At 30.6% G+C, this 18,510-nt stretch overlaps 2 protein-coding genes across 3 annotated transcripts; one reads left to right on the top strand and one right to left on the bottom strand.

Annotated features, from left to right (window-relative positions):
• Positions 1 to 291: 291 nt before the first annotated feature.
• On the bottom strand, positions 292 to 5,087 carry LOC101244049 (growth-regulating factor 2-like). 2 transcript variants are annotated; one of them, XM_004231898.5, is made up of 4 exons: positions 4,322 to 5,087; positions 3,513 to 3,746; positions 1,714 to 2,089; positions 292 to 1,404 (listed from the first exon to the last, which is right to left on the bottom strand). In XM_004231898.5, the coding sequence occupies exons 1-4, from the start codon at positions 4,677 to 4,679 to the stop codon at positions 567 to 569; spliced, it is 1,806 nt and encodes a 601-aa protein (XP_004231946.1). In that variant the 5' UTR covers positions 4,680 to 5,087; the 3' UTR covers positions 292 to 566. The 2 variants fall into 2 exon arrangements, with proteins under 2 accessions (XP_004231946.1, XP_010316034.1); XM_010317732.4 differs by having other exon boundaries at positions 3,513 to 3,737; positions 4,322 to 4,984.
• An 11,380-nt stretch (positions 5,088 to 16,467) lies between these two features.
• LOC101244334 (short-chain dehydrogenase PC-15-like) lies at positions 16,468 to 18,489 on the top strand. The gene has a single exon (XM_004231899.5). It carries the CDS (start codon positions 17,561 to 17,563, stop codon positions 18,407 to 18,409), a length of 849 nt encoding a protein of 282 aa, XP_004231947.1. The 5' UTR covers positions 16,468 to 17,560; the 3' UTR covers positions 18,410 to 18,489.
• Positions 18,490 to 18,510: the final 21 nt, after the last annotated feature.

Raw genomic sequence — 18,510 nt, 5'->3', positions numbered from 1 at the left:
TTTAATGGTATATTTAAACTTTGGAACTATGGTATATTTGAACATTTTCGTGTAAACAATCTACCATACACTTTTAGTACCATCCTTCTCTTTGTTGAAGAAAACTTTCTGGTGAACTGCGGGTAAAGCACGTTCTATAGCAACTCTAGCTTTGGACAAGCTCGAAAGGAAAACAAATAAAAGAAAGGTTTATTGAGCAATTGTCAATTCCTTGGTCATTACGCTGTGTAAACTAATTACGAAGCCCTAAACAGCAAGCTAATACTAAAAGTCTGGAACTGCATTTCCCAATTTGCAAAATAACTTGTTCATTGAATATAAATACGTCCAATAAGAAAACTCTTAGAAAACGAGAGTTCAACATTGATGTTGCAGGGAAAAAAAACAAGGTGGTAACAATCACAAATACTTTTGAGTTCTCTGGACGGATAAGCTAACCTCAAATGTCCGTCTTAAGTTATAACAACTAGACATACCTGTCAAAAGTCTGAGCAAAGGGGAAAGTAAAAATAAGTAGGTAATCAACAAGGTAACTTTCTACTGTTCTGGACCTGGCGAGAACACTGCTAGTGTTTGTTCTTAATCAAACACGAGACTTCCATTGAAGGAATACACACAGAACTCGCCACTGTTAAACCGATCACCTCATCACACATGCCAATACCATCATGAACCTTCTTGCTGTCGCCTCGTGGACTACTCCCTGAACTGCTGTTTGAGAGTGAAACAAAGGTCGTCTTCTGCAGAACACCTGTGGGAGATGATCCAAATGAAGGACTGTTATCCCAAACCTCAGTTCCCAGGTTCAAAGCTGAGACACTTTTGCCATCTCCGGAATTACCTGCAGTACTATTCAGGACTTCTCCTAATGGACCACCAAGTGAATGTTCCCAGCATACTGGTACCCAACTAGCTGTCTTTTGCATAGGTTCGCCACAGCTACTTGTCATTCCTAAGCCCATTTGGATGGGATCAACATTACAAGATACCCTTAAAGGGGAAAGCGTGAGCTTCTCTTGCCGAGGAGAACTTGAAGATGATGCGAAATCAGAGGCAGTCATGGGAATGGACATGGACAGTTGAGTCCAGTCTTTCAGTTGATCTGGCCAACATGTAGAGGCCCGGGACGACTGTTCCTTGGCCCATCCATCAATAAAATGGTGAACTGGATGTTGTTCACTTCGTTCTTGGTCATTGAAATTTAGGAAAGCAATAGGATTCTTAGGATTTACAAAGGAATTTCTTTGCGAAGGATTAAGAAGGGAATCCGATGAAACTAGTCCAAAATCGGTCAGCGAGGATAGTTCAACTCCATTATGTTGCTTTTGAACTGAAATAGCTGAGTCCTTGGGCTTCACACAAATTGTTGGAGATATCACAGAGGCACCTCTATGACCTAGCATTCTGTCATATACATAATTTTTCTATAAGGATTATGTCATATGCAGACTAATCAATTAGGGCCAAAGATTAATAAATATTTTATGAATTTCTAGTTACTTTTTCCTTTTATTCCCAGCAAGGTTTTCAGATGGTAAAATAGTAAAACCTAATGTTGACAATTTTTTTAATGAAAATCAAGTTTTCAAGTTATTTTCAAGTTTCTGTTTAACACCTTACAAGAAATCAAGGCATCCATTTCAAGATTGACAAGGACATGAAAGCATTAAAATGGGCATATCAATCAGCTTTCAGGACTTCAATATTTAGTACCTGTTAACAAGCTGCTCAGTGTTAGGATTGGCAGCGCTGGGCTGCAAGCTATTTAATTGCTGCTGAACAGTACCAAGGCTGTTGGATGCGCCGCCGCTATTGAGGAGGGTGCCGCTGCTGGATATCACCGTCGCTGATGAAGAGGGTGCAACCGATGCCACCTTTGAAGTGGTGGATCCAGAGACAGCATGGCCATTCTGTACTTCCACATGCTTTCTTGAACGATGACGGCCTCTATTTATGTGTCTTTCACAGTACTTCTGATCAGGGACAGCTTCTCGAGAGCACCGCCATTTCTTTCCATCTGTTCGACGACACCTACCAGGCTCAGGATCAGTGTTGCCAGCGAAACCTAGATGGAAAGTACCCCATCCCCCTACATGTACCACAAAGTAGACAAAAGATGAACAAACAAACAGAAAAGCAAAAAAAGAAACACAGAAAAGCAGAAAAATATAGGAGACTAATATATCATTGGTAAATAACTTTATGGCACAACCGGTAAAAAACTACGCAAATGTCCTCTAACCATTCGAAAACTAGAAGGTCCGATGTAATTAGTTATGAACATTCTGTACCTCACCTAAAATGTGAGACGTTGAACAAATATCCCAAATATTAGGAAAACTGAAGAATACTACTGAAATACGCCAATTTTTAAGAGATAAAGTTACTTCTGAACTGTATGCAGAAGAATACTACTTTCAAATCATTCGTCACAAGATTGATTCTTTAAGATTAAAAAGAAAAACAGAAAGTATGGATAGGAAAGACCTTTTTTAACAATATTTTTCATGCTTCCTAAAACAATGTATATCTATCACAGAATAAGAGTATGCTATTAGGAAATCCTAAATGTGAAAGCATGCCCCAGAATATAACACGAGAAATCACAAATTCAGGAATGGAGATACTTCTAAGCAGATATATAGGACTAAGAAATGGAACTGGATTAGCACTAAACCAAAATCATTAGAATCCAATATAAGGTTCCAGTTGTCCAAGAGATGATACGCAGTTCCCTGCAAAGTAACTAAGACAGATAAGCAACAAGGAGTAAGACTCTTTGGAGTTGTTTCATTCACGGCCTAGTTATGAAGCAATAACTGGCATACAAGGGATCTACTGTAAGTGGTGTCAACATTTAAAGAAGCGGATAAATAAACAAATCACTCTAACAACAGCATTTTAAGAAAAACACAATTCCAGTATAATATTACAACTCTCCTCGACAAGTTCTCATTTTTTAAAATGTATTCCATATAAATTACAACTCTCCTCGACAAGTTCTCATTTTTTAAATGTACCCATAATAGAAACTTTATTTCTATATAATACCCCAAACAACCACTCAAAACCTCATTATTCATTAGATTCTGTAAGTCGGTCTTAATCAACTTCACCGTTGAGAAAGCTCTTCCCTATTAGGTAATAGGTAAAGAGTTAAATTAAATAGTAAAACCAGCATTACATGTGCTGGTCCATTTGGTTTTGCTACTCCATTTTGGGGCAGAATGAAATAACCAAAACCTGGTGGCGAAAAAATAACTTTTTGTCAGAAGAAAGCTCAAAAACTTCGAACCACTAAAGTTGGGATACAAACCCTTGACCTAAATGGTAAAATGGATGCCCTTAACCAACGCGCTGATATAAAATACAATGTTGTCGTATACTGAAGATCCAACGCCGTACAATGATAAATTCATATACAACAACTACACAAATGGATAAGATCAAAAGCATATTCTATTTTGGCATAATCGATGTCAATACTTGATAGGGGAAGTGACAAATCTTACAATTGGAGGAGGCATAGGGAACAGCTGACAAGCCAGAAAATGCATATGGGTTCACAGACTTCTTGATAGGAATAAGCAAGTGGTGAGGAACGGGGATATTTGCCACGAAATGCTTGTAGATCAAAGCCTGATGTTCCAGCTCCATCCATTGTGAAGGAGTGAATGGACCTCTGAACCTGGAGAAAGAGCCAGGCGTGTTTTCATTTGACCCTCCAGAAGCATAAGCTGAACAAGCTAAGAAAGTAGAATTGTTAACTTTTCTAAATAGAACTTGAATAGCATGGTTAACTCCAAATCAAAAAAGTGAACAAACAGAATGATTAATTAACCAAGACATATAAGGTTGGTTGAACTTCATAAATACCTGAGACTCAAATATCATAAAAGTTCCAATTTTTTCTTTCCTTTTCTCTCTCTTATTTCCTTCCTGCACTACATTTACTTTTTTTTCTCCTTAAATGATGTGCAAAATTTACCCAAGATGGACAAAAAAAACACACCAAAATTTTCCACCCAATATAGGATATATAATTAACAAGTTCAATTTTTTTCCTTTTTGGGGTTAAATACCTTTTTCTTTTATTGACAAGACAATCAGAATCTACAGTTTTTCTTTCAAAAGACCCATCTCTATCCGTTGTACAGGAAAATAAATTAAACATCTAAACATGATTAAAACAAATCTTTTGCTAATCCACGTCAATAACATCTAAATCTCCAAAAAAAAAACCTTATTTATTTCCCAGTGATTAATTATCTACACAGAATCAACCACCCAAATAATAAGCAGATAAGAATATTTGTGTTACCTGAAGCAGCTCTGGTGTTGTAGGATCCAGAATCAAACAATGGGAAAGGAAGATTCGTAGATGAGTCCTGGGCAGAAACATTATTAGTAGAAAGAAAAGGGATTTCTTCAGACTTATTAGATGAAAAACTGAGCATAGTAGAGTGACCACGTCCATCATTTGGGGAATCAGATCTCATAAACAAAGTAGAAGTAGGGCCTTGCTGTTTACAATAAGCAGACAAGTCATCTGCAGGTTTAGGGACTTTAGAAGGCCTCCAAATATTGTCATCAGATCTCTGTTGTTTCAGTTGCCCAGATCCATTACTAGTCTCAGATTGTTGGGCAGTTTCCATTGTCATCAACCCTCCAAAATCCATAACTTAGAAAACACCACTGTATGAAAGCTGCACAGAGCATGAGTTTATATAGGAGAAATTTCTGAGAGAAAATACACTAGGCGGAAAAAATAAGCAGACAAGTGAAACAATGGTTGTTTTAAGTATTTGGAGTCTGCTTAAGAGATTGATAGATTGATAGAGAGAGGACAAAAGGAGTACAAGGGGCAAAAACCATCTTCTACATTCCAGCTACTTACTGTAAACATATATATATATATATATATCTAGCTTGGTTTCCCAATATAAGAAGCTCAGTTTAGTCAAAAATTTTATAATTTTAATTTATAAAAATAAAATAGAAAGAGTTTTTTCTTATAATATATTGTTTTTAGTGCTATACTAAGTGAGTGTCAAATAACTATATTAGTATAAAAGTAGTATAAACATAATATGAAGTTTCACTAAATTAATTAAAATTATAGTTTTGTTAAAAGTATTGGCCAAACATGCCTTCACTTTCATTTACATCTCCCAGAATTAGAAAGAAAGTGACGTGTTTATGTCCATGATGTTTTTTAAGAACACAAAATTAACGGTCCATTTGGTCATAAATTTTTCAAATAATATTTAGAATAAAATATGGTAAATAGTATTTTTTTTATATATATTTTGTCATTATTTAACAAATATATTTGGTAAATATTTTAAATTCTCAAATATTAGCTTTTTCTAGTATTTGAACCAAATCTCATTATTTGAAATTTTTTAAAATTAAAATTTTACCTCGAATTTTATCTTATACAAAAACACTCTCTATATTTGTTGTTTACGTTGTATTACATAATTCTTTTGTATTAATTTCAAAATAGTGATGAAATATTCGATGAATGTAAAATGATAATATGATTATTGATCAAAATAATGAATAATTGGCTCAAGATAACAAAGTCACGTGTTTTGTCTACTTTACAAGTATGAAATGATGCTTGTTGCACTCACTCAAAATTACCACATTACTCTGTGTCATGCACACTATTTTTTATTGTTGTAGCAAAGATCCAATTAACTTATAATACAAACTTATGGTTAGTTTTGATATTTTTAAAACTTATGGATATAAATCCTATTTTTATAAAAAAGTAAAATGTATTTCCTGAATACTATGGTCAAACACATGATGAAATTTTATCCAAATTTTCACTCAAACTTACCAAGAATATTTGAAAATCTATGATCAAACGCTAACTAAGTATGATCCGAGTTGTTTAATTTGATTTTCTCAAGAGAACTTTTCCAACAAAACCTTACATTGGCTTAATGAAATTACACAATTAAAATATCAAGTACTAAAAAGTATTTAACATATTATTAATATTTTAAAAATATAAATAAAAAAGTATTATAAAATAAATTACGTTGAATTCATAATTAATTATATATTTTGACACTACCAAATAAATCATATATGCATAGAGAATTCAATGCATAGAATATACATAAAGCAAATTAAATAACATATCTATAAAACTTCTTAAACGGCTAACGTCTTTATGGCATTCTACTTGATGTATTTTTTTTAGTTGTTCTTAAATTATTTGATGCAAATAAGATTATTAGTATGTTGTTGCCCAACAATTTTCTTCAAAGTTTTGATTACTTAGACATTAAAATATTAAACCGATATACTTTTCTCTTTAAACTGCGGTGTCTTACGTCATGTATTAATATAGGTAAAACAACGTTTACTTAAAGAATCATAGCACGAATGCAATAAGAATATGATGAAATTAAAAGGAAAAAAATCGATTAAAATAATGTAGATAAATACTAGAAGTAGCTTAGCTATTTTTCTATTAAGAAGTAAGGAATATAATTTGTCTTTATTTTAAAATGAGATAAAAGTGTATTAATATGACGAACGGACAAGAATAGTTGATAGAAGAGTAATGATAAGTAATTTGTTTGTTGCTAATCAGTTAGCTATACGACATATACTATAAATAAAAGATTACAAAAAAATTGTCATTTAGGAAAAACAATGCGTTACTTTCCTCGTGGGTTGAGGCTCATGCCGCAGATTAGGTGATAAATATGCCGAATCCAACTGCCGCGTGGCAAACATGCAGATCAACGACAATTCTACTTGTGCTGTGTAACGCCGTTAATTCTCACTAAACATTTTAAATTTAATTCTCTTCAGTTTTTTATTAAAATAATCCCTCACCTCATATGACTTAAATTTAATGTAAATATTTAAATGAATAAGAAATATCTTTATACTATTATCTTCAATCTATTTTTGTCAAGAAATTAATTGAATAAATAAAAAATTATTTTTTAAAATTTAATTATGTTTTAGTTAATTATATCGAGAAAATTAATATTATTAAAAAAGAATAAGGATATAAATGAAAAATGAATATTTTTTTTGCATAAACAAGTAAATTAACTTGCAACAATACATAAATTTTAAAATTATTTATAGGATTCAATGATTTGAAAAGATTATTAAAAAAAATTATTTTAAAAATATTATGCGCCACTGTTTAGCGATTCTCTTTAATAAAAAGAATATATGGTGCTTATATACTACGTAAACAATGCAATTTACATTTTATACTATATCTAAAAATATTGTTAATTTATTGAAATTATGTACGCATTTTTTTTGAGAAAATTAAATAATAATTAATTTACGTGAAATTCTTAAAAATGGAGTTGTATTTGAACAATTTTTTAGAAAGAATTTTTAGAATTTGGATATATTTTGTCTGAATATTTTAATCCTCAATTTTTAAAATCAAAAAATCATGCAGCTTGACTAGCTTAATCGTGTGTACATATATTTTATTCGACTTGACATATTTTTAATTGATGACTTGAGTTTCTTAAAAAAAAAATAGAAGAATGAATCTTGCAACTTTTTAAATAGTGCAAAGATATTTTTTATTTACTTTTATAATATAATAATATACTTTAAATTTAGATCATAATTGAGAGATAATTATAGCCAAAAACTATTCTTTTATCTTTCTTTACAAATTTATTATTGTGCAAGCCAAGTTCTTAAGTAATAAAAATATCTCTCCATCCATGATAAAATTTATATGTATATATATTATCATATAATTAAAAATGTGATTTTCTTTACTTAGAAAGTTACCCTCATGCCTCTATATTTGATAAAATAAATTTTTTATGTAATTGAAAATTGTGCCTTCAATTAAGATATGAAACTCTAATTAAAGCCCAAGATTTGAAAAGAAAAAACAATCCAATATATAAATATTAATTAAGCCAAAGAATTGAACTGATCAAATGCCAAGACAAGAAGATTCAAAACTCTACTTTTTCCTTTCTTCTTGTTTATGCAGTGGCAAGAGTAATTTGTACGTAAAGCATGTGAATCCAACATAACATATAGAGAGGATGTGCGGATCAAAACCCAAAGCATATCACCTTGGTAACGTTCCATGCTCCATCACTTTCAAAAATGTCTAAATTTAATATTTTCTTCCGTCTATTTTTAATCATCATAATTTTTATTTTTAAAATTAAATTATATAAATTTTTAATAAATATATTTTTTTATTATATTAATATGTAAAAAATTGTAATTTATAATATTTTTCATATAATTTTAAATATTTTATTTTTTATTTAAAATATCAAATTACATGAATTTAATTTATATATTTGAGCAATTTAACTTTCGGAAAACGGGTAATATCCGAATAACAAAGAGCTATCTGCGTCATTAAGTGCGACTCCATCACTTTTTAACATTATTAAATGTTTTGCAGGTTTACATTAACTTACTCAAAATGAAGTGTCCGTTTTTCATCAAGATAGCTAACTAACCCACCCTCTATTATTACATTCTACAAGGCCACAATAAGTTGGTGGGGAAATAAATGAGAGATATTCTCAAGAGGACATGACCTAGAAAAGTGTGGTGGTCCAATATTAGAGTTATGTATAGGATTAGTAGATCGTCGAATGTATTTTTTTTTTTATGTTTTATTTTTAATATTAAACATTATTTATACAAGAATAGTAGGTCATCTAATATATATATATATATTCTTAATATTTCATTCTTAATATTAAGTATTTATTTTTCAAGTTTTAATGTTAAATATCGTTTAATAGCAATAGGGCTGTAAAATACATAGATTAAGGGAGTATAATTGAAGTTGTAAGTCAAAAGGAAAAAGAGTGACTATCCAAATATAGTGATAATTATCATGTAGCTAGCTTTTCAACTATTGGCTCCTTAGTATCTTTATTGCCATCATGGTTTGGTGCTCACTAAACTTGGCGAAGGATTATGAAATTTCATGTTTAAATATAGGTATTCGACAAAATAAATACATGTAAATTGATAAAATAAAGGGACTGAGTTATTTGGAGGAGTGTTTAACATATTTATTTGGATATGGATGTGACATATATACATTTTCATATCTCTGTGCGCATGGGTGTGATATTGTAGACCTTCAATTAATTAGTGCAGAGTAATATACATCAAATTAATGTTCAATCCACTGAGATTGCATAACTTTTTAAATTATCAAATCATATTTGATGTAATTAAACATATAATTCATAATAACATTAACATATAAAATTGTAAATCTTTTTACACTTAATTTTCTCAAAACAATTCAACATATTTATTTGTTATCACAGGAGTCAATAACCTCTAATAACTCAGGTTTTAAGGTTTAAAAGATTTTTGTAGTGTATCGTCAAAATAATCGATCGTCTTAAGCCTAACTCACACCCCAAAAGCTAGTTCAAAGGGAGGAGGATTGCCCAAGCCCTATAAGGGAGTCCACCCATCTCATTAACCGCCGATATGAGATTTTTGTCATTCTTTAATATCCCACCTCACGCCCAGTGAGACGGACCCTGCTCTGATACCATGTGAAATTAGGTTTTAGGCCTAACTCACACCCCAAAAGCTAGCTCAAAGGGAGGAGGATTGCCCAAGCCTTATAAGGAGTCCACCCATCTCATTAGCCGATGTGAGACTTTTGTTTTTCTTTAACAACTAGATGCATCTTTTTTCCAAGAAAAATGGTGAAATTTATAGTGCTTAGATAATTCAAGGTCGAAATAGAATTGGTCAGTATCATACGAGATAAATCGGCCATGGTAGAAATTAAAATTAGTGGCGTAGCTATGGTTCCTTTTAAAGACCCATAGTAGCCAACAAATCACCATTTTACATACTCATTGGATCGACATCCTTCGTCGAAAAACTATTCAAAATAATATGCTAAGCATTTAACATATTTTGAACATTCTTAAAATAACAAGCTTAACGTGATTTCAAATTTAAATCTCATTTGTTGCGATATTTAAGTTTTTTTTGATACTCTTTAAAAAACTTCTAGCTTTGTCACGGTGTCAAATTGTGCGTTAATTAGACATTCTGAAGTTGGGAAACAATTTGGTTGCCATATCTAATAGAGTAGGACCACTTGATGAATTTCGAGTTTAGTGCTATATTCAACGTACCCACCTTCAAATACATTAAAAAGCTTACATTCTAAGCAGATTCTGTATATTGCTCCCATCCACCCAACATATGCCAATCTTTGTTTTTTTCTGCACACACCACACCCCATTCCATTTCATCTTCTACCCATGTTATCGCATTTATTCACATTTCAACTTGCCCTTAAAAACTTAGCCAGGTAAATCAGTAGCTTACAGCAAAACTAAATACCCCATGTAAGTATTAGTCATCACTAGGTAGAGTGGACCACAATGATTATTCTCAATACTATTATACAGGCATGGCTGGAACTGATTATTCGATGGTTTAATAGTCTGTTTGTATGTAGTATGAAGAAATTTGTATCTACCTATTCTCTGTCAACAAACAAAATCACAAGGGGATTTATGACAAAACACTCAAATTCTTTATTTGTCCAAACCTTTTTGGGGCGGAGGTTTCTATTATATATGCAAATAGGTAAATTATTTGGCATTTAATTAGTTCCGCTAGCAATCACATCAAATATAATGGAATATTTTCTCTTAATGCATGTACATCCTAAAATTCATCAATGAGAGTAATATTAATATAAATAGGTTTAATTGTCCGCGTTTATAATTTAAATTTTGCGGAAGAGATATGTTCGAGAAATCGATGTATTGTGTACATGGATCTTCCTCAGCTATTAAAAAATTGATGGCTTCTAATTAGAGAATAAAGGAAAAAACTCTTAGGTCTGTAGCATGATATATAGATATATCAATTCTCTAGCTATTTTTAAGTAGATTGAAATTGTGCATGGCACAGATGAATTTCTAGATTAATGTATTAAATAAAGAATTATGTTATTATTGAGTGAACTAATTTGATGAATTATGCTTAAAGATTGATACCAAATTAGTGCAAATTGATAAGAGTTTAACTTTGTAAGCAAGAACATCTAGGTATATTTATATGTGTAGTGGATCGTATAAATTGCTTTCTTTAGGTATATTATTATGTATAGTGGATCATATTGATTGTTTTTTTTCTCCACTGTTTTTCTTTAATTCTGGAAATTTAACTTCTTGGATAAGTAACAAACCAAATTCGGTGACTTACCTTTTAATTTACTCATTTACTCTCTCCTAATATATATTTTCTCAGGTCAATTTCATAAAAGTCAAAATATTTAATTGGGTTACATAGATTTAAAGTCTTCCTTTTATTTTGTTTTCTCATTGATTAGTTTATTTAACTTAGAAATGAAGTCTTTCAAAAATTGTGTTGTATGTATTGCTATTAAATGCTTATTAAGAGAAATACAAGCAATGATTGTCGCTTCACAACCAACAAAATACAAATCATAACATAGACATTAAGAAGAAGCAAACTTGTAACTATATTTTTTGGTTCATACTTATTAAAATTGCCTCAATTGATATTATGCTAGCGTGTGTTTTAGAGGAAAGGAAACTATTATCTCGAAAACAAGTGAACATTAGTATTTACTAATAAATAATAATAAGAAAAAAATTACGGATTCGGATCGTGATCAATGTGTAATGCTAGCAATATCGTCCCTAAAGATGTGTGCTTCTGCGCACTAAATGGGTGAGAAGAACGGTAGGAGATAATGAACTTGAAATGTCATTTATGAAACTTATTTTCCTTGCTTTTATTTTAAAAAACGATTTTTTTATTTATTTTTAAATAACTTATTTTTCTCGATAGAAAAGATTTTCAAATATTTTAACAAACCAAATATAAGAAAATTGAATAAAGTTTTCCTCCCTAGCAAAACACACCTTTTAAACTATTTTGTGGTGGCGGAGTTTCAATCCATTCTTTGTTGATTGAATCTTTTAATACTCTGGAGTGCTAACAATTAGAAAACTCCAATGAAATAATAATCTAGTAATAAGTATGTTTAACTTCTCTTGTAGTGACTAATATTTAATTACTGAAATACAATCCTAATGTGAGAAACTAATTTTACAAAAAATAATACAAGAGAAGGGCATAGATAGCAACATTATACGTGGGCCTTTAGGATTTCTGATTCTTGGGCCTCTAGTAGAAAGGTCGTTTTTGGGCTGCCCTTTACTAGGACCGGACCGAAGTCCTTTTGTTGCTGTGTCGGCCCTTGTCGTCACTAGTGATCTGGACTAAAAAGTTTGAGCGGCCTAAAAATCTATTTGTCTAATTTGAACAGCCCAAAAAAATCTGAGTTCACTCCTCTGTAGCTTTGATAAGGTCAGATGTCTGCTAACGTATCCGGAAGTGCAATGACGTAATCAAAATTCATAAATTTAAAGGTAGAAAAATAATGTAATTAGTTCTCTATTCTACGAGATTTAGGTAAGTTATAAATAAAATGTCACTTTAAAAACAGTCATATCGAGGACTAGATTTAGAGTTTGATTATCATAATCATTTTAGAATAATAACAATAATAAGGGGGAAAGGAAAAGGTTGAACATTATGAGAGGGACTTTGACATCCTGATTTGTTTTGGGATTGAGGAGATGGTGGGAGATAAAAATTTCAGAGATTGGGCACTTAAAGTTTCCATTGTGGGAATTGGGAAGTATTGAAAGAATGGATTTGATTAAATTTTAATTTGGACAAGTTAAAATTTAGTTGAACCATCAATATAAAATTACTTGGGCCAGATGAATTGAATAATAGCGAATCATAACTTAATCTTTCAAATTCTTAATAATAAAAAAAATTGCAATGGATTAATATAAACATTTGGTACAAATTATTTTTTTTAATTTAATTTATTATTAAACGAAATACATATAAAACCAATAGAAGTATTATTTATTCTTAAATTTGGTTATATATATAATATATTTTATTTTAAAAAATAAAATATATTATAATAAATTTTTTGTAGGAGTTGGATTACATAGTTAGTTCAACGTTTAAATGTTGGGATGCGCTCATCCCTATTGCAGAAGATTGTATTTTCGCTGAAATTGCACAAATTGTCTTTAATTTTTTTTTTCCACTTAAAATAAGTTTTATTTCTGGCCTTTCAACAATTGAATAAGTTTTAAATATCTTTTTTGTCAAGCATTTTAACACTAATAATTTTCGAATTAAATTTCCCATATAATAACTTACTTTATTGATTTCTACATTTGGTATGTATAAAAGAAAAAAGAAGATAAAGAATAAAAATAAGAGTGGGGAATAAGCGATGTTTTGATTCTCTCGTGCTTCTACGATTCTCTTCTGTTGACTCATCCATCTCTCCACAGTTTGAAAAAAAAAAAAAAAGTAGTAGTAAATTGTTTCCCTTTTTTTCTCTCTCGACTTTATTTCATTTTTTTAAAGCACGCCATGATCAGTTGATGTGTATTTGTCTTCTTCTGTATAATAACAGGAGTAACGCATTAAATAAAAGCACGTTTATTACGACTTTGAAAAATAGAAGCAATTGCATGAGTTTTGGTACTATTTTTCAATGACATTCTGAGAAAATACAGCCTTTTTTGCCTTCCAGCTTTAACTAATCTATACGTAAAAATGGTTGTTAGTTTTGTTTATTCCTTATGCTATATGCAAACTAATTATAAAGTTTTCGCCACGAAAAAGCAAAAGAAAAGCTAAAGTAGCTACATGACGATCGAATAGTGAAAGGCATATTGTGGCAGACATTAAATTAAAGGCACCCCTTGTACCCAACAATAAACATGAACTATAATTTTTGGATATTCTTTTTATCTACTTGCTTTATGTAAAAAATAATTTAATGCACCAAACATTTTCTAGAGAATTAGAGGAAAGATTGGCATGTATTGTAGGCATAATTGATTTCACAACTTTGAACATATAACATATAGATTACAACAACTGAAGCGTTGAAAATTACTTTCAGTTAGTGATGTATCTTTTAGCAAAATAAAATTTGCTTTTTGAATTTTAAATTTTTGTTACTAATTTTTTATCTTATCTGTTTCTATTTACTTGTTCTTTTTTATTTGACATAACTATTAAGAAAATAATGATTGACATAATGAGTTTATCATTCTATCTTTTTGAAAAACATTAAATCTCTAAAAAACATCGAGAGTATGGTAGGTAAACAATATTTTGTTTTTTCATTTGTCAAAACTGATAAGTAAAAAGTCAAAATTGAACAACTAAAACCGGATAGAAGAGAGATAGTATGTTGAGTTATTTTTTATTTTTGTTAATATAGATTTTCTGCAAATTATGTTTTCCTATGAGATATTTATCAATCTTCACATGTAATAAAATATTGTAAGACAATTTCAATCACTTTTAATATTTTTGTTGCTCTAGAAAAATAACAAATTCATATTTTTTTTTTTTGAAAAAAATGTGTATTTTGGCTGGATCCTAGGCGTTAATGTTAATGTCCTTGATGAGGATACCTTTGAACATGCTACTCTATTTGTGGTTTCTTGGAGCTTTTCTCTTTTTGTGATTGAATATCTAGGGTGAACTGGCCCTTCTGCAACCCTAATCAATTAAAACTACCCAACTTTTCTTCAATTAACTTGTGAGTATTGAAATAATACTCCAAAAATTGATTTGGACTTTTGGTTGATAAGTAAAATGGCAGCAATAGCTAGCATGCTGCATGCCTATAGGAAGAATTGAGAAGTCTATTCTTTGTAATATTGTCATCAGCAATTGAAATATCTAAAGGAGGACTGAAGCCAATGAGCATCGTGGGTCTAGATAGAGAGAATCTTAGCTGAATATGACATGACACACATGCCTTCGACTATGACATCTCACACACACAAAGATACGTAAGTGTACCCTATACGTTTGTCCATCATAAATTTTAACTTATAATGTATATAGTCTTTTAAATCATATAACGATGATTCTAAACATGTCACATAAAATATCGAAATTTGAATACTTTACTAAATACATATTAAGATATAACTCTTTTCAAGATAGACCAAGATGGAAATATTATACTTTAATTGAAATTGGAGGGAGTATGTGATGACACATTTACATTTATTAATAATAATTTTTATTTAGATATTTGAATTTTAAGATTATATTTTTTTTACATTTTTCACATGGTATCATGTACCCCATTAAAGACTCACTAAATTTGTATTCATGTTGAAAAATCTCACATCGAAAAATAAAGGACTCACTTACAAGAAAACAACTTTCACATTTGAATTATGACTTGTTCCTACTAAATGGAAACACATGATAAAATATTCCTTTTAATACTTACTCGGTCGAAATAACATGTAGTTTTGAGTTTATAATAAGAATTAAAAGGCTAGTTGTTGTGTATTCAGCCAACGATGAACGAGGTTTGTTTGTGAATTAAATAGTTATAAATGAGAAGTGAAGGGACTTTAATTAGGGAGGAGGAAGGATAAGTCTCACTCAGTAAAAAGGGTAAGTAGATGAAAATAACTTTTGATTTAAAGGATAGGGGCAGGCCACTGCAGCGTTATATATATGGTCGTTCTCAGTTAAGTTGCTGTATACCTTTTACTTTTTCTGTTGACTCCTCATTTGCCATTCCTCTCATCTTAATTTAGATTTTGCTTGGATTTTCTGTACCCACCTGAATTCACTGGACCAATCCTTTAACATACCCCTCCCCTCCACAACACTTAACTGTGTTTTGACCAATTTATATGTATTTTTACTATTTTCTTGTATAAATTTCTAGAACATTTTTTAAAAATGAAATTTAAACAAGAGACTTCATGATTATACGTCATTCATGAAAAATCAAAATAAATACAATTCCAGTGTTACAGGAATTCACTCTTTTGGAATTCCAGTCTCAAGGTCACTTCAGAGTTCAGACTCAACTTCAGCTCTTTATTGCTCTCGATATTGGGTATGAATGACTTTGACAAATATTAGATGAGAAAAATAGGATATTTCTTTTTCATTTTAAAATGATATATATATATAAATATATTTTCTTTCTATATTTATTTTTGTTGTTGAAAGAATCCAAAGTTTCCCTTTATTAAAGTATGTAATTTGGTCATGTACGATTGAGAATTAACTCAGCTTGTATTGGAATATATTATTGAAAAGAGTACCATCGAGGTCCATTAACAGTAGACCTCGCATTTGAATAAAAAAACCGTATAATATTTTAATACTATAATAATTTAGAGAAGTGTTACTACTTATGATAATTATATCTACTATTTATCGTCAATAGTTCAATAACAAGTTTTATTGAATAAACGCAAATAATAATATATATGTATTCTTCAGAAAGTACAGCTAAAAAATAGGTGCATAATTATTCATGTTGCTTATCTACATCAATAATTTGGATTTCACTCTTCTTTTTTTATTATCTTTTCTTAATGATAGCATGACAAAAGTAGAATTAAATGGCTAAGAGAGAATTGAAGATTGCGAGTTTGAATCATAAGATAGGAGAAAAGCTACGAGCTTTTAGGAAGAGTTAATTATTATTTTTTTAAAAAAAATAACTAACATTTAATTGTCCGAAAGTAAATCTCTAGCCATGAAATAGTTAATAAACACATTATATATTTGATTTTAAAATTATTATAATCTCATTTATTTCATGGTACTTCTCCTATTTTATTTGAATTTTTAACCAAACTAAGTCATTATATAAAATAATTTATCAAAGTAATACATTTTTCTAAAATTTTACAAAACTAGTATAAACGTATTTCACGGTAACGTTTTAAAGTATATTTTATTTTTAAAAAACTTAACAACATTAGGTTGATATACGTTATTGTAAGTAACGTTTTACTTTTAAAACGTTATTTTCAGTAGCGTTTTACTCCTAAAACGTTATTGTAAGTAACGTTTTAGGAGTAAAACGTTACTGCGAGTAACGTATATCATTCTGACACCATCAACTTTTAAAAAATAAAATATGTCCTAAAACGTTACTGTGAAATACGTTTATACTAGTTTTGTAAAATTTTAGAAAAACATATTATTTTTGGTGAATTGTTTTATATAATGGCTTAGTTTGGTTAAAACCTCTTTTTATTTCATTTCTCCTTATTTCTCCTAAATGCAATAAAGAGATTAATTCAAAAAGAAAATAAAAAAACTTTTTTCCTATATGTACAATAAATTTTTAAAATTAAATATATCATGTAATTAAATAATGTGTCGCTAATCCAAATAAGAACTTTTTTTAAGGTTATTATTTCCTACCAACTCAATTGACAGCATAACAAATAAAATAGGTGCACAATTTTGCCTTCTCTGTATTATTTACGTCGACTAATTGGCCGGCCACTTTAATATATCTTGACGAATATGGTTTAGCATATTCTTTAATGCTATTACATTCCTAGGTACCGGCGGAGAACACAGAGAAATATATTCAGCTAAATAACCTTATAAAAGTTACTAGAGAAATGAATTAGACGTTGAACAACAAATTATGGGTGACCAAAAAGTTGTTCTAGTCACTGGTTGTGCCAAGGGTGGCATCGGTTACGAATATTGCAAGGCATTCGCTGAGCAAAACTGTCGAGTTTTTGCATCTGATGTAGCTCCACGAATGTCTGATATGATAGATCTACAATCAGATAAAATTGAGACACTTGAGCTAGATGTTGTGTCGGATGAAAGCGTAGAATCTGCAGTGAATTCAATTATATCCAAATGTGGGCATATAGATATCTTGATCAACAATGCTGGAATAGGCAGCACGGGTCCTTTAGCTGAATTGCCTTTGGATTCAATCCGAAAAGCTTATGAAATTAATGCATTGGGGCAATTAAGGATGGTTCAACGAGTAGTTCCTCACATGGCATCGCGGCGCAGTGGAAGTATAGTGAATGTAGGGAGTGTTGTAGGAAAAGTGTCCACCCCTTGGGCAGGGTCTTATTGTGCTAGTAAAGCTGCGGTTTTTTCTATGTCTCACACTTTGAGGATTGAGTTAAGTCCGTTTAATATAGATGTAATTATTGTGGTCCCAGGTGCTATAAGATCAAGTTTTGGGTATAATAGTGTGGAAAGATTGCAGAACTATGAGTGGGAACTTTACAAGGATTTTAAAGAAGCTATAATTGAGCGTGCAAAGGCTTCTCAAGGGAGTAAAGCAACTGATGCATCAGTATTTGCTAGACATGTAGCAAAGAAGGTGTTGAGTCCAAAACCACCAAAGGTGATAGAATTTGGGCATATGATTGGACTTTTTTCTTTACTTTCTTGGTCCCCTCTTTGGGCTAGAGATTTGTTCTTATCAACTAGATTCAAGTTGAATCGCAAGGTCATTAAGGTGTAATAATAATTTTTTAACTCATCATGATCAGTGTTATTTCTACATGCCTTTTAATCTAATGAAGTGATGATCATATCCTACAACTATATTCTTTTCCCTTGAAT

The sequence above is a fragment of the Solanum lycopersicum genome, chromosome 2 (genome assembly GCF_036512215.1).
Source record: "Solanum lycopersicum chromosome 2, SLM_r2.1".
Lineage (NCBI taxonomy): Eukaryota > Viridiplantae > Streptophyta > Magnoliopsida > Solanales > Solanaceae > Solanum > Solanum lycopersicum.
The sequence above is the reverse complement of the archived record's forward strand: the minus strand, read 5'-3'. Positions and strand labels throughout refer to the sequence as shown.

Bases quoted from the DNA above. Each gene is read 5' to 3' on its own strand.
- LOC101244049 (XM_004231898.5), bottom strand. From the start codon at position 4,679: ATGGATTTTGGAGGGTTGATGACAATGGAAACTGCCCAACAATCTGAG. The intron at 2,090-3,512 runs GTAAGATTTGTC...TGGTACATGTAG, and splicing joins TCCCTATGCCTCCTCCAATT to GGGGATGGGGTACTTTCCAT. The intron at 1,405-1,713 runs GTACTAAATATT...TGTATATGACAG, and splicing joins ACTGAGCAGCTTGTTAACAG to AATGCTAGGTCATAGAGGTG.
- LOC101244334 (XM_004231899.5), top strand. From the start codon at position 17,561: ATGGGTGACCAAAAAGTTGTTCTAGTCACTGGTTGTGCCAAGGGTGGC.